This window comes from Danio aesculapii, chromosome 24 (assembly GCF_903798145.1).
Source record: "Danio aesculapii chromosome 24, fDanAes4.1, whole genome shotgun sequence".
Taxonomy (NCBI): Eukaryota; Metazoa; Chordata; class Actinopteri; order Cypriniformes; family Danionidae; genus Danio; species Danio aesculapii.
In genome coordinates, this window is record NC_079458.1 from 23,464,932 (window position 1) to 23,488,356 (window position 23,425).

The following is a 23,425-nucleotide window of genomic DNA, read 5'->3' on the forward strand; positions in this document are numbered from 1 at the left end:
AGAGTATTCTTTTTTGAGAAAGGCGGATCATGTCGTGGCTTTTTTCGTTTTATTTCCTAAGAGCAGAAAGGCAGCGTGGGTATCGGTAGGCATTAAAGCATAAAGACTTGATGTTACGATTTCACGCTCTGCTGGGTGGTGCATGTCGCCGCTGAATGAGCAGAGATGTGCTGCCGAGCTGGTTTAAGAGTAACACTGCAGTGGATTACAGGAGCACTATCTTCATCTCACGGATGAATCTGAGACCCGACGAGGAGAACAACTGTAGCTGTGTTAAAAACAGGTTTTGTGGGGAGAAAAGAATAAGAACAGCTCATTGACATTAAACTTACACTATAAGCGTGTTAAGGCAATTGAAATTGCAAATGAGCATATTTTCAAATAGTTTTAACTTGGGACTTTTTTGAAAAATAGATTTCAAACGACTGTTATTTAAGGCAGCATGAATGGATACCAATTGTTAAACTTTTAATTAAACAAGAATACCAAAAAAATGTACACTTACAGAAGGAAAAATAAGTATTAAACACGTCATGTACTTTCCTGGGAACAATTTTTCTAAAGGAGCTGTTGACATGGAATCAAACCAGATTTTGGTAAAAACCCAAACAATAAAAATATAAAAATAAAACCAAACAAACAAAAACAAAAAATTCTGAAAAATGAGTTATGTGTAATAATATTGAAAAGGCCCAAGGAGAAAGCACTGAACTATTGAAATAGATCTCTGACATGGAGAATGCTCAGGTGTGAGTTTTTCACAGACTTTAACACAGTGTAAAAATCTTGATGGTTCTGTTTGTCTCGTCTATCAAATCTGATCTTTAATTCATATTTTTATATTGGATTTAAGATATTTGCATTCTGCAGCTTGATTTTATTTCTCTTAAAGCATTTGAGAGTTTCCTTGGCTGTGTTTTGGATCATTGTCTTGCTGAAATGTCCACCCTGGTATCATCTTCATCATCCTGCTAATCTAGATGTTGAGCTGAAGCAGATGATATTGAATTTACAATGAGGAAGGGCAGAGGGTTGCTGAAGAACTACTGAGAGATTTCAGCTGCTGTCTGGGTTTTCACTGCCTTTCTAAACCTCCCTTTCTTCATGTGTTCAATACTTTCCCCCTGTGTCATTTCATTCATTTTATTATGCATAATTTAACTTGTAAATCAGATTTGGTTTCTTTGCATATATGGATTTCTTTGGTTCAACATCTGGGGAAAATTTCAAGTCAACGGCACTTTTAGAAATATGTTTTCTGAGAAAAATGGTGACGTGTTCAATACTTATTTTCCCCGCTGTAAAAAGTTCAATTCAATTCTATCAATAACTATCAATAATTAACAGTGTGACAAATTTTGTGATTTATGGTTTTCTGTCATTCATTAAAACAACAGACTGCACACCTGGTTACACCATATTTGATTCACAAAAACAAATAGTCTCTTTGAAGTCATTTGTTTGTGAATGTAACTACTGGGTGCCCTGAATCTTTTTATTTCAGTAAAAAGTTCTGACCTCCATAGAGCCTCCATGTTGCGCTGCATGGGTTTGATTCATTTGAACATCAAATTGCACCAGTTTGACTGTTTGATTCACTATTCAATCTGTTTGGTTCACTAAAATGGACTTACTCAAAACAGTTGCTCACTTCAGAACTAAAATATAGGCTCCATCCAAAATCACCTTCTACTCAGTAGGCACTTGAGTAGCACTTGAATTCATTTGAATTTGAATTTACAACTCAACCATTAGAATAGTATGTTCTATAATGTGAGTAGTATCATTGAAAAATCACATTTTGTCATGATCACGTGACCTACCCACGTCAGTTGCGTTGCTTCACTCCCATTCATAATTTCACTCATGAAGAATAATGGGATAGTGTAGTGTCCATTGGATGCACTCTTCAGAAATTCACTGAAAGTAGTCATCGGGGTACTCCTAAGACACTATTTTTAGAATTCCATGAATTTGCACATACTACTTGGATCACATAATGTTTTTAGCATACTATATAGTATGGAAGTATGCGATTTTGGGCACAGCCTTAGGGCTCTATTTTAATGATATAGGCGCATAGTCTAAAGGGCATTAGCACAAAGCATTAAGGGTGTGTCAGAATCCACTTTTGCTATTTTAAGCACGGAAAAAGATGCTTTGTGGCCTGGTGCATGGTCTAACAGGGTTGTGCTTATTCTCTTAATGAGTTGTGGGTGTGTTTTGAGCATAACATGCATTAAATCAATCCGAGTCTCATCTCCCATTCCCTTTAAGAGTCAGTTGCGTCGCACCACGACACATTTGCTATTTACATGATGGACTTTGTAAGAAAATAGTTAAACAGACCATCTGCAGCATGAGGATAAAAAACGAGCCTACTCCATTCTGCCTCTTTGTCTTTATTTTACTTTTACTCTACTTTACTCCTTTACTTTCGTGGATAAGGAAACAGTGTTGTAGCCGATGCAATCCACTGAAGACATTCATTAGCCTACATATTTAATTTTGCTTGTTGAGCGCAAAGATTTGCTTCAAAACTATTTCTAAATTCAGTTCTAATTGGAGTTACATCTAAACACACATCATATTCTTATGCCAGATATGGTGATCCACATCTCCAAAACCCGACAGGTGGACAAATCTAAACTTGTTTTTATTAAAACAAATAGAAATATGCATATAATAAATAATGCTGCTAACAATAATAACATTATACAAATGCAAATTGTGATGAACAAACTGAAAAAAGACCCCCAAGATGAGGCATGGAGGCAGTTGTTTTTATATTTATGTAGAAAATAATAACTTTTGTAACATCATTTTTTTTATTGTTTTCATATGTAAAGATATTTGTGTATTGCTGTACATCCTGCGTGTATTAAGCAATGTGTAATCATTTGGACTCACATAGGCACATAACTAATACACTCTGCCCTAGACTTTAGACCAGCCTTCAGTTAGTCTATTAAGTTAGTCTATAGCGCAGTCTATTTCAGTTTCTCAAAATAGCAACCCGCCAACAATGCGCCTTAACACACCTCCTTTTTAGACCAGCACGCCCATGAGTCCACAAAGTGGCACAAATGGATTTGCCATTTAAACAATGTGGTGAAAAACGGGAAAATTAGAGCTGGGCTGGTCTGAAAATAGCAACAAATCCCGCCAAACACATCTTGCGCCTTATTGCGCCAAGAGTATGATGGGGCCGATAGTATTTGCGACCACAGTCTTGTGCAATCACAAGATTAATTTGTTTGGAAACTAGACTACACTGGCTGAGCTGTGTTTGTTCAACTGAATGAAAAAAGCACTGACACTGAAAAATCACAAAGGAATTGATTCATACTGAAATCAGTCTACACTGATTGCAGTCTTTGTTTCACTAAAATAACAACAAAAACCCAACTAAAAAAAGACTCACAAAAGTCACTAATTTCATTCATCAAACTACACTGCTGACTACAAGTGTTGTTATTGAAATACTGAAACAAGCTCTTTATTCAGGCATCTAAATACTCCAGCCATTCTAAATGTATTTTACTAACACAAATACATTTTGGTCAGGTTTCAGGCTATGAAAAATCAATCCTATTTTCCATTGCAAATTCAGTGTTTCACCTTTACCAAATAATAAGTAGCGATCAAGCATTTTCTACCTAAAGATTTAACATGGTTATATAATTTGTGCCTCTAATAATTGTTTTATGATGGTCTATTAATCTTTCTGCCAAAAAGCTGCATCATCAAGAACACTTCTGGCACCGATTCAAGGTTCAATGTGCGAGAAAAGCAATTCAAAGCAACAAACGCGTTTTTAAGTTTCCCGTTGTGTGCTTTCCAGCAGAATCCCAGTTAAACAGTCAACCATAAATAACCCTCAGCAGTGACAGTTCTGCGGCCACATTAAGGTGAAGCTAAATGAAACCTTTCCTTTTGACATTTTATCAGCAAAACAGTTCTTCCCACCGCCGAGCTCAAATTGGAGGCAAAATACACCTCTTTTACATTCAAATTAAAGTGTCACTTAAAGTTAATCGTAACGCAGGGACTATACCTCGTTGGAAAAGAACTCGATTTGGGCCAGCACTGAGAAAATTAGAATTAAGAATTGAAGTAATTCCAGAAGGTCAAGACCAACGCCAATGGGAGATCTAGAGAATAGACACCCTGTCGAATCAGATGTTTTATTCGGTTTGTCACAGTCCAAAGAGACAAGACAGACAGACAAGATCACAGTTATTGCTGCGGCTTTCTTGTTTTTGCCTTGTTACACACTCTAAAATAACATCAATAAGGATGTGGGGAGGTGGAAATTGGGCTCCCAAGTGACATTCAAGAACAAAACGATGCACAAATCTTTAAACGTCTTGCGTCTTGATGCAGCTTCTCGTTGCTAATAAATTATGTGACTGTTCATCAAACAAGGGGGCTTTGCATTGGCTTCATTTCGCACAGCACAAATTTCGCTCTTTTTTTTACGTCAATAAGCCCACTCAGGACTTAAATAACAGATCGCCTGCTTTCTGCCTGGCAGTTTCACACACCCCTCAGAATATCAAGAGACCTCTTCAGCTGTTGCTTCATTACAGACAGGCTGGTGAAATCATAAAGCCGCCCCTCCTGAGTGGATCATCTGAACAGACGATCAGCTTTTGATTATGCCTCAGAGTTCATTTTCGACTCCTTCATAATCAGCAAAGGTCACACAAGTACTTTGGAATGACTGCAGCCGCACAACATGTACTGAGCTGAAGTACTGTACTTTACTGTGCATTTATAGATGACGTACTCTGTGCTTGAGTGAGCATGCTGAACTTAAAATTCATTATATGTATAGCCACAATGTCACTAGTACAAACCGAAAAAAAGATATAGTTTACCTTAAAATAAAAATCTGCTGGAAATATTTTTACTTTCAGGTCATCCAGGGCAGGGGTTCCCAAACTCTTCAGCCCACGACCCCTAAATTAACAATGCCATTGACTCTTGATCCCCAAATTCTTCAGTGGTGCTCATAAATATACAAACGTTGCGACACAATAACAGGCCTATATAAACATGAGCAAATTAACAACAAAAAAAAAAGTGCAACAGTCTAACAACTGTCATTTTTATAGTCATTTATTAATTAAATTTAATATTAACATCAGCTAATGAGACTGGTGGACAGAATGTTTTCAGCACAAGTCTATTCATGGTTTAATTTTGGAGTCCTCTCAGAGATGATTCCCAATGTTCAGTTGTGGCCTGTTTTTATTTTTAATGTATTTGATTGCCATAAAGGTGTCAGAAAGTTTAACCTGGTGTTATAAAATCAATCTGCTGCAGCTGACACTATTGCTGTGTTGTTAATCTATCATAAATGCACCAATCCTATCATGAAAATTATTCAAAATGCGGATGGCTTCTCATTTGTATGTTGTTGTTTTTTACTATTAAAAACTACTACTTTTATCTTCTGTGGGTTATGGTTAAATTATAGTAATTCTAATAGTTTAATAAAATGTATATGACTTTTGGAAATCACCAAGCGGTGGGGGTCACTTGGTGATTTACAAAAACCAAATACATTTTATTTAACTATAGGAATGATCATATTTGATCCATAACCTAGAGAATGTAAAATAGTATTTAATAGTTACATAAAAAACAGCAACATGCAAATAAAAAGCCATTAGCCTCTCGATTTTCTTTTTCCATTGGATTGCAAACACAACGTGTTTACTTTAGATTAACCACACAGTAACAGTGTCAGCTGCAGTAGATTGATTTTATGGCACCATGTTAAACTTTGACACCTTTATGGCACTCATGTACATTAAAAATAAAGGCCACAACTGAACATGGAGGATGATCTCCAAAATTAAACCAAGAATAGACTTGTGCTGTAAACATTGTGCCCACTATTGTCATTATAGAAGGTTAATATTAAATTAAAAAAATAAATGATTATAAAAAATATGGTTTTTAGACTGTTGCACTTTTTTTGTGTTGTCAATATGACCATGTTTGCTTATACAGGCCTGCCGGTGTGTGTGTGCACAGTTATGTTCAATGTCTGTATGTTTATAACCACCTCAGAGGATTGCCGCGAGTCACTGGAATTGTTATTTTGGTGGTTGAAGCTGAAAAGTTTGGGAACCCCTTATCTAGGATACACGAGAGGTGATTATGTATTTATCAAAGCTTCAGACTATTGTGAATGTACTCGGGATTATTTGTCAAAACTGTAAAAGTAATAGAGTTGTAAAAATATTTTGTTTTTGCACAGATTGATCATTTCCCTTTATAAGACCTGAATGTATCATCATGAGCCACTGGTATTATTTTTGTTTTGTCTGTATATGATTAGTGTCTGATAGCCATTGAGAAGCATTTTATGAATTACCAATGAACACAGTTTCAGCTAAAAGTCACATCTTAGATGGTCAAAAGATAAATAAATTTAACAATTTCTTTTTAAACTTCTTTAACAGGTTATTGCTTTAGATTTATACAAGCTAGTCACAAAAATTTAAATAATTTATAAATTCATAAAATAATTGCTATGTGAAAATCATATAAAAGTGATTACATTTTTTTTCACAGAGCTGTTCTCACATCAAGCTAAATATAAAAGAACAGAACAAGGATCATTCAACCAAATTCTGTCATTTACTCAATCTTCACGTTAATAACCTGTCTGAGTTTCTTTATTGTGTAGAACACAAAAGAAGATTTTTTTGGAGAAAGCTGGAAACCTGTAATTAATGACTTCCATAGTATTTATTTTTCCTACTATGGATGTCAAAGGGGTGGCATGGTGTTCCACGGGTGCTCCGGTTTTCTCCACAGTCCAAAGACATGTGCTTTTGATGAATTAGGTAAACAAAATTGGTCATAGTGTATGAGTGCGTGCGTGAATGTGAGAGTGTATTGGTGTTTCCCAGTACTGGGTTGGGGCTGGAAGGGCATCCACTGCGTAAAAAATATGCTGGAATAGTTACCGGTTCATTCTGCTGTGGCAACCCCTGATAATCATAAGGAAAATGAATTAATGAAGAAATGGAAATGGAAATGGTCTTTAGGTTTCTTCCAAATATCTTCTATTGTGTTCAACAGTATAAAGAAGCTCATAAATGTTTAGAACCACGTAGAATAAAATTTTATTTTTGAATGAATTATACTGTTTTTTTCAGCTGCTTTGGTATATTTCTTAAATCATCCTTGAAATTTGCAAAAGAGTATGTGCATTTCTCAAATCAACACGTACAAATAGCAAAACAACATGGATTACCTGCCTTTAATCTTTAATTTAATCTTTAGTTCATCTCTCAAAAATAAATATCTGTATCAATGAACATGTCAGTGCCATCAGAACACAAGTCCTGAAGGCAGTCAATGCGATTAGTCATATTGTCAATATAACAGTGTACTCTAGAGAGATGTTCTGATGTAAACTATGGCTACAGTTTTGATTACAATTTAGAATTTAGAAACTTTTTATTGTAAATTGCAGGTTACACTTTGGTGTATGTGGGAGTTTCATTGCAAGAGACTGAAGATTAATCTGGGAGCGATTTACCAATTGAAAAAAACTTAGAAAAAAATGGAAATGTATAGAAAAACACATTATTACCAAATATAATAATAACAATACATTTTATTTGTAATGCACTTTTCTTAGACTCAAAGCACTACAAGGCAAAATACTAACAATAGCAGAAACAGAATGACAATAAAAATAAACAACAAAACAATAAAAATATGAACCATAAGATAGAGTAAAAAAGTTAACAAAATAATTAATCTAAGTTAAAAGCAATGCTAAAAAGGTGAGTCTTAAGAAGTTTCTTAAAACAGTCCAGAGAAGCGGCATTCCTAATGCTGATGGGTAGACCAGTCCACAGCTTAGGTGCACTGTATGAGAAAGCCCATGGTCTTGAGTTTACAGCGTGGATAAAATCAAGGTCTTAAAGTCAATCTGTGACTTAATAGGAAGCCAGTGTAGTTGTTGAAGTACAGGAGTAATAAGGTGGCATGATGATGTGAGTGTCAGAACCCGTGCAGGGGAATTTTGAATATATTAGAATCTTCTGAGAGAACTTGTAGCTAAACCCCCAAAAAGTGAATTACAGAAATCAAGACGTGATGTGATAAAAGCATTGATAAGCCTCTCCGCATCAGGTTGTGAGAGAAACTATGACAACTTTTTCAACCATTTTGCATGTAAAGACTTATGCTTTGAACTAGGGTTGCTCAAAATAACTGATTAACCGTTAACCATGCGTTTATAACCAATTTTTTGTCAATTGCGAGCGCACGGTGTACAAGGGCAAAAATGCAAGCATGCAGTTAAAACGCGAGGCGCACAGGCGCATAAGCAGCGGCCATTAGTAAACCATTCAAAACAGGCTCCTCTCAACGCAAAAAGCGCGTACGGTGTGATCAGCCCCTAAATGTGCAACAAATATTTGTCAACTTTTGGGGCGGTAACACGTGTAACCACACGTGCCAACAGACATATTTTGTCAAAGAAGCTAAATGAAAGAAGAATTTTTCCAAACCTTTTTCCATTTGGAAAATTACAGTTATTAATAGTTCTTATATAATATCAATTTTTAAAATAGCCAACATAATCTACGAATCAAACAAATCCAAAGATTTTCTTGATTTTTGCGTAATGATAACTCCGCACCAAACTGAAGCTTTCATTTTACAGCTTATTAAACATGTATGTAAATGAATGCAATATCATATGTAAACAACAAAATTGTTAAACAAAAAGTCAACATATGAGCCTTAAGGTTCATTGTCATTGTCTTTCATCACACGCTGTTCGCACACACATGAACTGCGAGAGAGACAAAAGAAACAAGTCATATTCTTTAATCTAATGACTTTTATTAAAAATGTTGACAGAGGTTTTGTGATATAAGAATAACAGCGGAAAATTAATTAAATGCATATTTTCTGTGGAGCGATTGATTTGAATTAGCCTGATTTTTTTTATTTGATGAAAGAAAAAAAAACAACATGATTTGACAAACAGCATATGCAGGTTCTTAAAAAGGATTCAGTCAGTGTTTTTTTGTTTTGTAATCTAAATTATCATTTAAGTTATAAATATCTCAGGCAGGCCTATTTATTTTATTCTTTTTATTTAGATTATTCTTTATTTCTGTGCTGTTGAAAACAATGCATGTGCGTGAAGATGTTCGGTTATGTTCTGCTGTTCGCATGTTAGAAGAAATCAGTATTGTAAAATGCAATATTAAATGTGTCACACAAAATAAACACGTTAATATATATATTTTTTAATTAAATACAATTTTTTTTATTAATCTGACCAGTTAATCGTTAATATTCGGCGGTTGTAGGTTGGCAAAATTATCTGAAATGAGCATCCCTACTTTGAACTAATGCCTAAATGTGGGGATGAGACTATTCAGAAAGAGACACCATAATACATTTTGATCAACATAACATAAGCAACTGATAATGTAGAAAACAGTAGAGACTTTTACACAATCATTTGCATGAATGTACAAAATCATTTGCAACTTGTTCAAAAAAATGAGAAGCTGCTTTTTTGATGTGCACAAGTGACACGATGAGAAGATTGAACAGGTCAATCTGAAAATTATGATCAGTTCTGATCTGAGAAATGTATCAAAGCGACTAAGAAAAACTGCAAGAGAAATGTTTTTTTTTTTTTATTGTTCAGTCTTACACTTATTTAAATACCTGATCATTGGATACCCTAGCAATCGCTGCTGATAATAGCAAGTATGAGAATAGAAACCTATTTTATAATAATGGCTGATATCATCTGCAAATGGCAGAATAAAGTGTGGTATGTTTCATGAGCTCTGCAAAAGTGTGTTCTCTTCTCCAGTTCAAATAAAGCTGAGCTTTCTAAACTAATCAAAGTGTACCGGGAAAGGTCAAGTGCAGTAATTACATTTAAGGCACAGCGAGATAATAACAGGATATGTCTTGATCTGGGCACCAGCTCCTCTGAAGATTTGCTTCCCTGTCAGCTCTTGTTTGCGCAGGCAGATTAAAAATGAATAATCACTGTGGATGCATGTAATTAGGCAAGGCCAGAGGTCTGCCAGACATATGAAATGTGTTCTGGTCCTGCATCAAAAAGACTTCTGGGAATGCAAAACCGCTGCTCTAAAGCAATCAGCTTTTGCTCACAAATAAGGTAAAACAACTGGATGCCACAATGTGCTGTCTGATTTGCAAGTATAATTAGGTGCACACTGAAGCTTTTGGTCAAGACAACCTTTTTTCACTTAAAGGGACATTTCACTCTATTTCATAATGCATTTAACCAAATGTCTTTTGAGCAGTGTAAAAGCAAATGGAGAACTCATTTGAAACTCGGCATAAAAAACAGACCAAAATGAAATTGGTGCTGTATATCGGCTTTTAACACTTCTAAAGCATAAAAATACCATAATGTTTGCAGATATTTAAGAAACATGCTAAGTGCACATCTGAAACACAATGCTAAAGTCATTTATTCTTCCTTGAAATGTGCTTTCCGTGTCAGAATGTCTGTCATTGTTTGGGTCTCTAACCTGCCTACTGCCAGTTAACCCAATTATATAGTCACATCAGGTGTTTTTTTTAATTAGCAAATCATATAAATATTACAAATCTAAACAATAGCTGAATCGGTTACATTGTAACACCATGTCCTAACAACATGCAATGTGACAGGATCACAGTGACAAGAAATTTGTCAGACTCTGTTTTATTACATATTAAACCTGTATTGGTTTTAAACACGTGTCGGTTTACACTAAGTCACAGTTATAAGTTAATTTTCAAACATGTTTATTTTATGTGCAGTCTGATTTGCAAGTATAATTAGGTGCACACTGAAGGTTGTGGTCAAGATTAATATTATAAATTTTTCATAATTTATTTAACCAGATGTCTTTTGAGCAGTGTAAAAACAAATGGAGAACTCATCTGAAACTCTGCATAAGAAACAGACCACAAATAAAGTTGTTTTTTAACTCTTCTAAAGCATAAAAATACCATATTATGTTTGCAGGTATTTAAGAAACATGCCAAGTGAACATACTTCTTTATCTAAAAAACAATGCTAAAGTCAGTTATTCTCCTTTGAAATGTGCTTTCCGTGTCAGAATGTCTGTCATTGTTTTGGCCTCTATAACCTGCCCACTGCCAGTTTACCCAATTATATTGTCACATTAGGTGTTTTTTTAATTAACAAATGATGAAAATATTACAAACGTAAACATTAGCTAAGCAGGTTACATTGTAACACCATGTCCTAACAACATGCAATGTGACAAGATTACAGTGACGAGACATTTGACAGGCTATGTTGCAAAAGATGCGACACAACAGAAATATTTAAATACAGCATTTGTAGGGATGGATTTTACTCAGACTTAAAAGGTGTCCTCTAATAAAACAACAAAAACTCTGGAATCTGAAGAAAAAGGCCCAGCATATACTTTGACACATTCTTGTACTCTTTTCTGAACTTTTCTTCCCCTCTGTTATTGACAAATACTCAGGCGTGACTGGTAACACGGTTTTGTTCAATATTTTTGATAAATTTTGAATAAATGCCAACAGATGAGTAAATCTTCAAGTCACAGGTTAACTTTGACAAAATAACCATTCATTGCTCTCATAGGATATTGAACTCTTGTGCACTGTTCAGATTTACTACCCGTTTGTTATGTTAGGGATGAAAACACCCACTAAATTAAACTGCAGTAAAAATTCATGATTATTATTATTATTATTATTATTTTTTTTTTTTTGCATAAATCTGTTAATCTGTTAATCTGTTAAAAAAACCTCTTCAACTTCCAAATTCACAAATGATGTCACTGATTTGGTAAAAACAAACACACACACACACACACAGACACACAATGACGTTTTTTTTTTTTCAACATAAAAAGTAATTGTGAACTGGATTTTTTTTTTTTTATCTGTGCTGGACATGTGAAATTTCAGTTTATACAATGATGACCATGTTATTTTACGTTTGACTGTTCAATTTCTATATTTGAACACTGTTAGACTCCCCTGGAAACCAAAAAGCGCTGTTTATTTCACTTTTATTTTTGCTCTGTTTTATTTAAATATGCTTGTATTTTATTCTATTATATGCAGATGCACTGCACAGAAATAGATCTGATATGTTTATTCAATCTAGATTAAAGTTAAATCTTTCCAAATAAAAATATTCAAATCATCTGGTGAAATTATATTCACATCGCAGTGAAACAAAATATTGCAATGTATACAGCCCTTTCATGGAGACGTCAGAGATTCAAGATGTAGCACTTTAATCAAATCCTTATTTAAAACAACAGTGCCTACAATAATTTTCCACCAACAGTCAAACAGTGTGTACACCTTTTTGACCGTGTACTTGTCTATCTGTGTCTACATGAGTGTAATGTGTGTTTTTCTTGACATATTTTTTGCCTTTCACATATTTATTGTCTTTTACATACTTTTTTTGGAGTATGTCGTTGTATTTTGCACTGTCTGGAGCCAGCACCTAAGGTTTTCACTCATCATAGTGCACGTGCTGCTGAAGATGTAACAGTAAAAGTGATTTAATTTTATTTTATTTGGCTGATTCAGATGCTGATTCTACAAATTTATTTAAAAACGTGAATTATTCAACAACTCATTAAAAACCGTGAATCAGATCAGATTTGTGAACAAGATCAACTAATTCACCAAACTTTCAGACCATGTTCAGGTTAATCAATTAATAACTAATTTATAAACAGGATTCACATAAAAACCTGTATAAATCAGAGACGTTTTCCAAATGAAAGGATGTGAATTATTTACATTTGTTTTGTGCACTTCATTGAACAATTTATCTAAAGGATTTAAATAATTCAAACCAATTTAATAAACTACATCAACAGATTTACATTGGTTTTGTAAACAGAATAGCCAACTTAAAGACTGGAGTATATTATTATTATTATTATTATTATTATTATTATTATTATTATTATTATTATTATTATTATTATTATTATTATTATTATTATTATTACTATTATTATTATTATTATTATTGAATGGCATGAGTAACTTTGGCTTATTCCTTGAATTCCTTAAAAAAGAAAAACTTTAATTTCTTTCCTTCATCAAAGCAGAACTAAAAAAGCATGGCTTCTGTTAATGATATTCATCTACAAATATGGAATAATTTGCTTATTTCTCATACCCAATTAAATTTCCAGCGAGTAGATATTCCCTGCTGACACTGCATATGGCTAGAAATGTCTAGAGAAAACTTCTATACTCTGTTCTGGCAGCTCTGAATAAAATCTACAGATGACAACAAAAGCATAAGGAGTAAAGCAATGACAGGTACAAGAGAATTGATGGATGTGACATGGAGCCTGGCCTGCTGCATGTGCGCATTCAAAAGATATTGTTTATTTTTTGGAGCGTCCTTTGAGGTGTCTTTGGCAGAGCTGCTGCAAGCTGATAAGCTCAAAACAACAAGCTTCTGACGATCCCAGTCGAAACATACTTTACTGGCAGTGCGCTGAATGGATCATTAGCTCCTTGCAAAGGCATTTGCACTCCCTTAAATATGCCTGCCGTCACAATAAACCAGCTGTTGTGAAGCAGCAGCTCAGTCTTCATATGTAGCTCAATATATATCTACTTCTCCCAACTTGCTGTTTTCAACCCTGTTCAAAGCCATTTTATTAACTCGGGTTTCTTAATGCCAATATCGTGCTTATTAATTTTAAATGTAAAGAAGGGCACTTGGCTTAGATGAAGTGTGTTGCACGCTTTATTAATTATTAATAATCATTGTGGAGCAACAATTGCATTTTTTTAAAATGTGGAAGTTAAATTTGTTAATTTTTGTTGATATGCTTTAAAAATTGTGGTTTAACTTCGTAACTTTTACCCAAAACTTCGGACAAACCCAATTATTGGGTCATAATATTTATTCTAGCAAAGAATAATTTTTACCCTGTATTATGCCCGATCTTCATTTGAAACTTATTAAATTATTAAATCTCAATCAATAGCACTATCTGTTTCTTTAAAATAGGAAAATATGGGTTACATGAAGAAGGATTCTCAACCGGTGGGCCGTGGCCTACTAGTGGGCCTCAGCAATCCTGCAAGTGGGCCGTGAGATAGCTCAAAATCTCGATATTATACTATAATTTTTGAATTTCATTATTAATTTGCTACCTTAAAATGATCAAAGTAATGCACTTTCTCATGTTGATTACTTCAAACTCGTGTCTTAAACTAGTACACGTACTGTAAGTCTGTTCATTTACAAACTATGCGTGAAGTGAAATTGTGAAAGTCTCTCTGTGTATTTTTGTGTGAACGATTTAATTTATCCGCATAGTTCTCCAAATGAATGTCCTGTGAGTGTTCTATAATGAACGCGCGCCCATACAGGAGGATCTAGTGAGGCTCAATGGTGTTTCAGCCATAGAATGTAAAATAAACTTGTATATGAGCTTCAGGCACGCTCTGGCGGAGCTGTTCACTGTTCCTGTCAGCGATCTCCCAATAATATCCAGCTGCAAACTCAACCACCATCAGATCAACACATTTCAACAGATTTAGGGTGTTTTACTGTATTTTACATTTGTCTGTATATTTTTGTATAGTAGATATTTAATAGTATATTCAGTCAGTCCAGTTTAAAGCAGAAGCTGTTTTTTTGCAATCTCCCTGTTGACCTGTGGTTCTCTTTGAATCTGTGTATGTTTTTTAAAAAATGTTGACATATTATATTTAGCTTTAGTTTTATATAAAATTAAATTTAAATAAAATTATATATTTATATATAAAATGCTGATAATAGAAAATAATAGAAGGCACAACAACTGTTCATACAAACATTTTAGAAGAAACGTTAGACAGGTGGGCCTTCAAAAATTGAACAGATAAATAAGTGGGCCCGAAGTGAAAAAGGACCCTTAACATAAAGCATTTACAATGAAAGTGAATGGAACAGTCCATAATTAATAATACACTCAAAACACGTACATTAACACAATTTTAATGTGAAAACTCTTGCTAATCCAAGATAATTTCACGATTCTGCTTAACAGAATTAATGAACTGTAAGTGCTTTGATTTAATTATAGGCTTCACATTTCTGCAATATAAACTGCCTTATTCACTTCCATCACAGCAGCCAATGTTCTTCACAAGACTTAATTTTTTAAAGTCGTGGCTTTTAGCAAATTAAACAAAAAACTGATTTGCAAGGAACAGAAACAACAGAATAGCATTAGTTTTGATAACAGAATTGTCAAGTTTTTTTTTTTTTTTGATTGACATGGGTACGTTTGGCTGAACTATACCTTGAATCCCTAATCAAAACAGATTTTAAAAAGTACTGCTTCAGTTGAAGATGTTCATGTAGAACAATCTGCTATTTTCTCATAGTCTTGATTTTTATAGCTTTGGCCTTTTGCAAATTAAACAATGAAGTCCAATTTAGGGAAAAAAGTAATGTATTACAATTTAAAGTTTTTTTTTAAGTAAATAAGTGTGTTACTTTATATACTTGATTATACGTGATTATTATGCTATTTTGCATTCTTTAAAGACTATGAAGGGCTTTAGATTGTGCTTCTTTTTTTACCCAGACCGTTATACAATTTTACAGTTATTTACTGGAAAAAATGCTCAGTAAAATACCACATAGCCTACATTGTTTACAGTTCACTAATAAAATATGTACTGCATTTTGTGTAATTTTAAATTATTTACAGTTACTTACTGCATATTAGAGATTTGCGTTGTTCTACAGTAATCAAAGTAATCAAGTACTGCTAGTGTATTTAAAGACAAATATGAGACAGATGATGAAAAAATGATCAATTAACATCTTAATTAACAAATGTATTCAAAATAGATCTAGTCACTTGTTTTGAGTTTATTGAATTCTACAGTGAACACTAAAATTAAAGGTTTTGTAGTGTAAAATGTAAATAAATTACGGTAAAAGTTTTTAAAGTAAATGTGGTAAAGGGCATCCTACCATTGAAAGGCTATTTCACTGTGAAATTAAATTGTGGTATGGCAACAGTGCGGACAGTAAGTTACCACAAGAATTCAATAAATTGTCTAAAAGTTCAATACTGTATATATATCATTAGTAGTTAGTCAGAATTTTCATATTCTGAGAAAACTATAACCTTGAATAAACTCACACTTAAGCAATTGAGTAAAATCATCTGTTAAGTCCTATCACTCAGCTATGATTTCAGTGCTCAGAGAGTTTGGGATTCTGCGTTATTTTTAGGTGGTAGAATGAGGAGGGGACCCAAAGAAAAGAAAACAATTGAAAAGAGCTCAGGAGAGGAGAGAGGTACCCAATTTAGAGGCCTGGAGATGAATCTGGCCTGTCAGCCACTGACAAAAGGTGATGGATTAGGAGTTAAGTCCTCTGAAAGCACTCTGGATACTCCTGAGGCCTCCTACACGTCCAGCACTTCTTAGAATGAACATGTACAATGACACCAAAACCTTGACATCACCAGATCCATCTCTGCCCTCAGAGTCAATAGTGATGGGAGCTAAAATAGGGTTCTCACCTCTCGCGACGGCCCTCCGTGAGCTGGTATAGGTGATTGGCACCTCCATCCGCACAGGCCCGGATCTGGGCTGTAACAACAAATGCAGGAGTGTTTATGTGTTTTGTTACACCAGCTTTGTTGGCTATTACATAAAGCAAAGGGTTGGTTCACTCAAAAAATGAAAAGTTTGTTGTTATTTACTTGTCTGTCCAATCTCATGAGACCTGTGTTCTCTCTGGCCCTCCACAGACAGCAAGGGTGGTAAGAAGTACAAGAAAAGAAACCAAAAGTCCAGAAAAGGAACCAAATACTTTATCAAGGATTCCATGTGACCTCAGTGGTTCAACTGTAATCATTTGATGTTCCATAAACAATTTTATATGCCAAAAACTGTATTAAAAAGTCTATTTAATATGGGCAAAATGACGCTTGCATTTTGAACTGCTTACTTTAATGGCAATATCTAATACTGTCTGTACTAAACAAGAGAAGCAAGATAAGACATCGATAAACAAAGACAAACTTTTTTTTTTTTGAGATTTGCATGAATACAGTTGAATCAGTGAAGTCACAAAGAATGTTTTGAGCAATAGTTTTTGGTTCATTTTCTCAACTTTGAAAGAATTAGGACCGATGCTGTGTAAGGAGAATGCTCTTGGATTTAATCTAAAATATCTTTATTTGTGTTCTAAAGATAAATGAAGGTCTCAGGAGATTGGAACGAGAAGAGGGTAATAATTGATAACAGAATTTTTTTTTTATTTTTATTCCAGCACTTCCATTTTTCTCTACATAATGGACTTCTATGGAGCTCAATGGTTAGAACTTCCAAATTTTACTTTTAAAGCATGATAAACTCCATCTCATTATCTCTTCCAAATTTAAAATCATGCATTTTTGTTTGTAAAAGGCACTTGATTTAGTATTTGCACGTTTGCTTTGTAAACACTGATTTGGTGGTTCCACATACATCAAGCCAGACCTTTCACTGTGACTACACAATGTGTAAATTCAAGGACACACATTATTAATTGTAAACTATTAAATGTTTTTATTTTTTGTAGTTTTTTCCAAAGATGACTGGTTATTTCACTAAGTAACACCACAGAAGTCCACAATATGGAGAAAAACACTGCAAGTATTCCTCAAAAACTACATAAATACAACTGAAAAAAAACAAACACTTAAATATCTTGGATGACAAGGTTTTTTTTTCTGGAAATAAACTAATCTTTAAAACATTTAACAACCTAACATCACAAATAAAATAAACTAAAATCAACACCAATTAAGCATTCTTGCTTATTATCAGAATATCAATATAATGTACACAGTTTGTTATTTATTCAGCATGACCATATTTCAGATACCTTAACAGCACTCTACTAATAATAAGCAGCACATATAATGTTTTTGAAGCATATGAGGCAAAAGTCATGGTTAGTTAATGGTCCCCAATCTAATGTCCTAATGTATGATCACAAAATGTTGTACAAATCTACTCCAACGATAAGATGAAAATGGTTAATTACAAATGAAATAAAAACATTAAATAATATTTAAATGTACTTTATATAGAAGTTGTAAAAGTAATTTTTTTAAGTTTGTCTTGATAAAAATCTTGGTCTCACAACATAAACAATGTTTTGACATTACAGTGTATTGACATTTATTGTATTGTATTGGTGCTACTAAAAAGTAGAAAAAAGGGGTTAATCAATCAGCTTCACAACACATCATTTTAAAATGTGCATCATGTTTCTTTGTTGATCATGAAACAATGTCCCAAATGAGCCAAAAAAACATTTGAGGTACAATTTTATTTTGTGTTTAGGCTTACAAATGAAGAAGATTTTTTTTAATCCTCTATTTTTTAATTCTTTAAAAGTGTGCAATGAACACATCAACCTGTATAACCATCTATAGATGTATATACATGCATTTTAAGAAAAAAAAGGGTGACAACTGGTGGTGTATTTTGCGAAGAAGGGTGACAACAGGAATGTGTGGGGTCACTTTTGTTTGGAGCTGCTGGAGATTGAGTTTATATGTAAAACAGTGGTGTCCAAACTCGGTGTCCTGCATAGTTTAGCTCTAATTTCCTTCAACACAACTACCTGGATTCAGAAGAGATTGCTTCTATGAGAGATAACGTTCATGTGAAAACAGGTGTTTGCATTGAAGGGACAGGGCCCAGATTAACATGAGCACCTAAAGATATCCACTCTGGAATAAAGGTACGTAAGCTGTCACTGGGGTGGTACCTTTTGAAAAGGTACAAATTTGTACCTAAAAGGTTCATATTAATACCTCAAGGGTACATATTAGTATCTAAAAGTACAAAAGTGTTCCTCTTAAAATTATAACGTACTAATATATACTTTTGAGAAAGCAATATGAACCCTTCAAGTACAAATGTTTACCTTTTCAAAAGGTACCACCCCAGTGACAGCTCGTGTACTTTTATTTCTGAGAGTGCACTAAACCTCTCAGTAAAGAGAAAACATCCTAAAATGGTCAAAGTTCAAGCAAGAACACCTAGTATAAATATTAAAACAATCTGTATAAAGATTGTAAAGAACACCAACACTTTAGTTTGTCCTGGGGAGAGACTAGAGATGGGTCTGTATATGGATGTCTCTGCTTTTTTAGAAAATATTCTAATAAAGTATATTATTTTGATAGTCATAACCTCTAGTCTGAGTTTAATTCATTAATAAAACAGCTGGAAACCATGACAAAAACTTCCTCATTGCTTCATCATTGTTATTCCCCTATTATTTATCTCCTATTTAAGGAGTAATTTATATTTAGGGTTAGGTTTAAGAGTATAGGGATTAGTTTCTGATTAAATTTTGGACAAGAACGATGATGATGACGATCTGCAAAATATGCTGATCTGAAAACTTTTTTAACTCTGCAAAATCAGGATGAGCGTGGGTTTCATTACAACTCAGATCTTGAAGCAAAAATGAGTGAGGAGATAAATATCATTGAAATCACATTATACGGCTATACGTTTGAAGTCATTTCAGAGCCCATCTCGGTAACTGCTGACATGCTGAAATGAAAACAAATAGATTATTCTAGATCATGGCCAGGCTGACAGTAATGGCTCCCTTGTGCCTTTCGCAAAAGCACTAATCATTCCAGGATGAAGGTCAGTCTGTCCTGTCAGGACCATCATCGATTCTGATAAGCATGGTGAGTCTTGTCATTTTCAAGGTAAGACCGCTGGGAAGCTAAATCCAGTTAAACACGCCACTGGTTTTGATGAGGGATATGACAGACACATTTACATAATAAGTCTTAACCTACACAATATGTAATACTACATATACTATATGACAAAGAATTTAGATATTTTATTTATTAAAGCCATGGGAAATCGTTTGTATTATATCTGACTAAAACTGTGGATGGTGACGCAGTGGCGCAGTAGGTAGTGCTGTTCCCTCACAGCAAGAAGGTTGCTGGTTTGAGCCTCGGCTGGGTCAGTTGGCGTTTCTGTGTGGAGTTTGCATGTTCTCCCTGTGTTCGCGTGGGTTTGCTCCGGGTGCTCCGGTTTCCCCCACAGTCCAAAGACCTGCGCTACAGGTGAATTGGGAAGGCTAAAATTGTCTGTAGTGTATGAGTGTGAATGAGAGATGGGTTCCCACAATTTCTGTTTAATGTAGAGAAGATTTATTCAACACATTTCTAAACATGATAGTTTTAAAGACTCATTTCTAATCACTGATTTATTTGATCTTTGCCATGATGACAGTAAATAATATTTGACTAGTTATTTTTCAAGACACTTCTATACAGCTTAAAGTGACATTTAAACGCTTAACTAGGTCAATTAGGTTAACTAGGCAGGTTAGAGTAATTAGGCAAGTTATTGTATAACAATGGTTTGTTCTGTAGACTATCGAAAAAAATATATAGCTTAAAGGTGCTAATAATTTAGACCTTAAAATGTTAAAAAAAAATTAAAAACTGCTTTTATTCTAGCCAAAATAAAACAAATAAGGCTTTCTCCAAAAGAAAAAAAATATTATCAGACATACTGTGAAAATTTCCTTGCTCTGTTAAACATCATTTAGGACATTTTTCAAAAAAAGAAAAAAAATTCAAAGGGGGGCTAATAAACCTGACTTATATATATATACATTTATAATGCATTTAAATAATGTACATACTACTTAATAATTTAACAGTTCTCAATTAAAGCGATGTTGTATGTCTATATTTTATAATGCATTGCATGTATTTATTTCTGCAAAACATATCAGATTTAATATTACAATATATAATAATATATGCAATTAATACAATAAATATATGAAACATTTTATATTCATTACAAGCAAGCTAAAAAATAAAAACACATTTAATAAGTCTTTAAATATGGGGAAAATAATAATGCATGAAAGTATTTAAAGCATATGAAGAGTTTAGATGCAAAAACCTCTAAATGCTGTCGAAATTTTCCTCTAAAATTAGCATTTTTATCAGGCTCATTAGTGTATGTTCAGTAATATGACTTTTATGGCAAAGGATAAGTCCTTTTCCTAGTCTTTAAAGTGTAATATCTCAACATAAACAATGAAGGCAGAGAAAAAAAAAAAACATTCATTTTCAATGGAAATTTCAGATGGCACTTTTTTTTGCATCTGAACTCCTCATTTATTTATATTCAACAATACATCAGATTTAGTATTATTATATAGTAAATTATTATACAATACATATCAGATTTGGGAGGCAGGTATGAAGATTTGAGCGAACATGAAGGTGTATAAGGATTTAGCAATACATATAAAATTTACAATTTAAAATAAATAAATATTTAATAAGTTCTTAAAAGGACACATATAAAGTAGGGCTGCACAATATATCGTTTCAGCATCGATATCGCAATGTGCGATACTTCACATCGCAGGGATTTCCAATGTAGTCGGGATTATAGTTGACCAGACATTGCAGCTAACATAGTGGAGTCATTTTAAAATTAACCTTAGAGTGATTAATAAAAACATTATTACTATTATTATTATTATTATTATTATTATACAGTGATTATTTGGTTTCTGTTTGTGATTACTAATTGACTTCCCAGAAAATCATAAATCGTTGTTTATTTATATCTGTTGTTTTTAACTTTACTTGTCATTTTTTAACCATATTACTAGGGATGCGCCAATTAGGATTTTTGCAGCCGATACCAATTCCTTGTCATGGTGATCGGCTGATACAGAGTACCGATTCTGATTTATAATGCATAAAGCACATTTAAGTCTCACACTCTAAGCATGAGACTTAAGTGCCTTATCTGATAGAATAAATGAAATATGTTGCAGATTTAAAAATTGGTTCAAAAATACTAACAAAGCAATTTGAAAAGCAAATTGCAAATGATGAAAGAATAATTCATCATATCTCAATGAAGTTTAGAGCACATATTTAATGCATAAGAAGATAACATGCACCTATAAACCCATTGCTTCTTACTAAAAGGAAATAGGCCTATAAACCACTTTTATTTAAACGTTTATTACGATAAGTTGCATTATTAAATTTTCGAGTTAAAAATAATTTAAGTTTTTTATTTTATTTTATTTCTCTAATATTTCCAGCCATTTTTTTAATGAACTTGCAATATTGTAACTTGCAATAAATACTGCTTGAAAACTCATAACCAAACACTTTTGATCAGTTCATGAGATCAGCCAGATTAGAGATTACTGATTGAGTCATGAAATGTGATTATCGGCCGATACCGATCTCTGGCTGATTGATCAGAGCATCAGAGCAATATGCAGATAATACACTCCAGAATCATTCAAATCGTTCTAAAATGATGAATTCTTTACAAGCTATTCAAGACATATGCCAAATTGTAATTATAATCGCAATATATATATCGCAGTAAATGGAAATATTGCAATACTGTTTTTTTTTCCAATATCGTGCAGCCATAATGTACAGTATATAATTAGCAATAAATAAAAAATAAATGCTTAACAACTAAAAAACTAAATAAATCAAGTCAAAGAAACAAATAAAATCTGAATAATCAAACAAACAAACATAAACATAAATATTAAATATTTAATCACCCAACAGTCAACTTTATCAAATGAAATCAGTGTTGTTAACTCAAAATTTCCCGAAAGTTAATTCTACTCATTTGAAAAGAGTTTTGAACAGTGTTGAAAGTAATGAGTTAATTAACCTTAAATGGAGTAAGTTGACAATCCTCAAATAGTTTCATTTTTTTTACTCAAATGGTTTGTAGCAATCGGTTTCCTCAAACAATTTGAGTTGCCGTTACTTATTAGGTTTTACAGTACTCAGTTGGTTTGAGTTCATTTATTGTGTTTTACTGTGCTCAAATTGCTTCATTTACTCAAACGGATTAAGTTCATAGTACTCATTAGGATTAGTTTTTGATCTTAAATGGTTTGTTGCAATCAATGGTTTGAGTTACCTTAACGTTTTGGGTTTTACAGTGTATATAGATAAAATGTCTGGAAATGTGCATAAGGCAATATGGAAACCTTTATAAAGAGCTAAACAAACAAGCTTCAAGTAAAGTGTTATCCTGAGAGTCAATTTGAGTTTGTTAATTCACCACAGATTGAAAAAATCTCAGAGAGAAGTTGCAACATATGCTCAGCAGGAAATGCACAAAAATTAAAACCTTTAAAAGTGAGATCTACTTGATAATCCAGCCGACTTTGAAGTCTAACATGAGCAAAAGTTCAGTAGAAGTGCTCATGACTTTTTGTAACTGATGAACTAATGCACACAGATGTGGGATTCACTCTCAAGACAATAGCGAG

At 33.4% G+C, this 23,425-nt stretch overlaps 1 protein-coding gene across 2 annotated transcripts in view; it reads right to left on the minus strand.

The window, feature by feature from the left end:
• Nucleotides 1-23,425, minus strand: part of tpk1 (thiamin pyrophosphokinase 1) — a 136,053-nt gene that overhangs the window by 71,395 nt on the left and 41,233 nt on the right. For both annotated transcript variants that reach the window (XM_056450632.1, XM_056450634.1), the window contains exon 4: nucleotides 16,614-16,683. In XM_056450632.1, coding sequence (XP_056306607.1) covers nucleotides 16,614-16,683 — 70 coding nt within the window. The remainder of the gene's footprint in view (nucleotides 1-16,613; nucleotides 16,684-23,425) is intronic.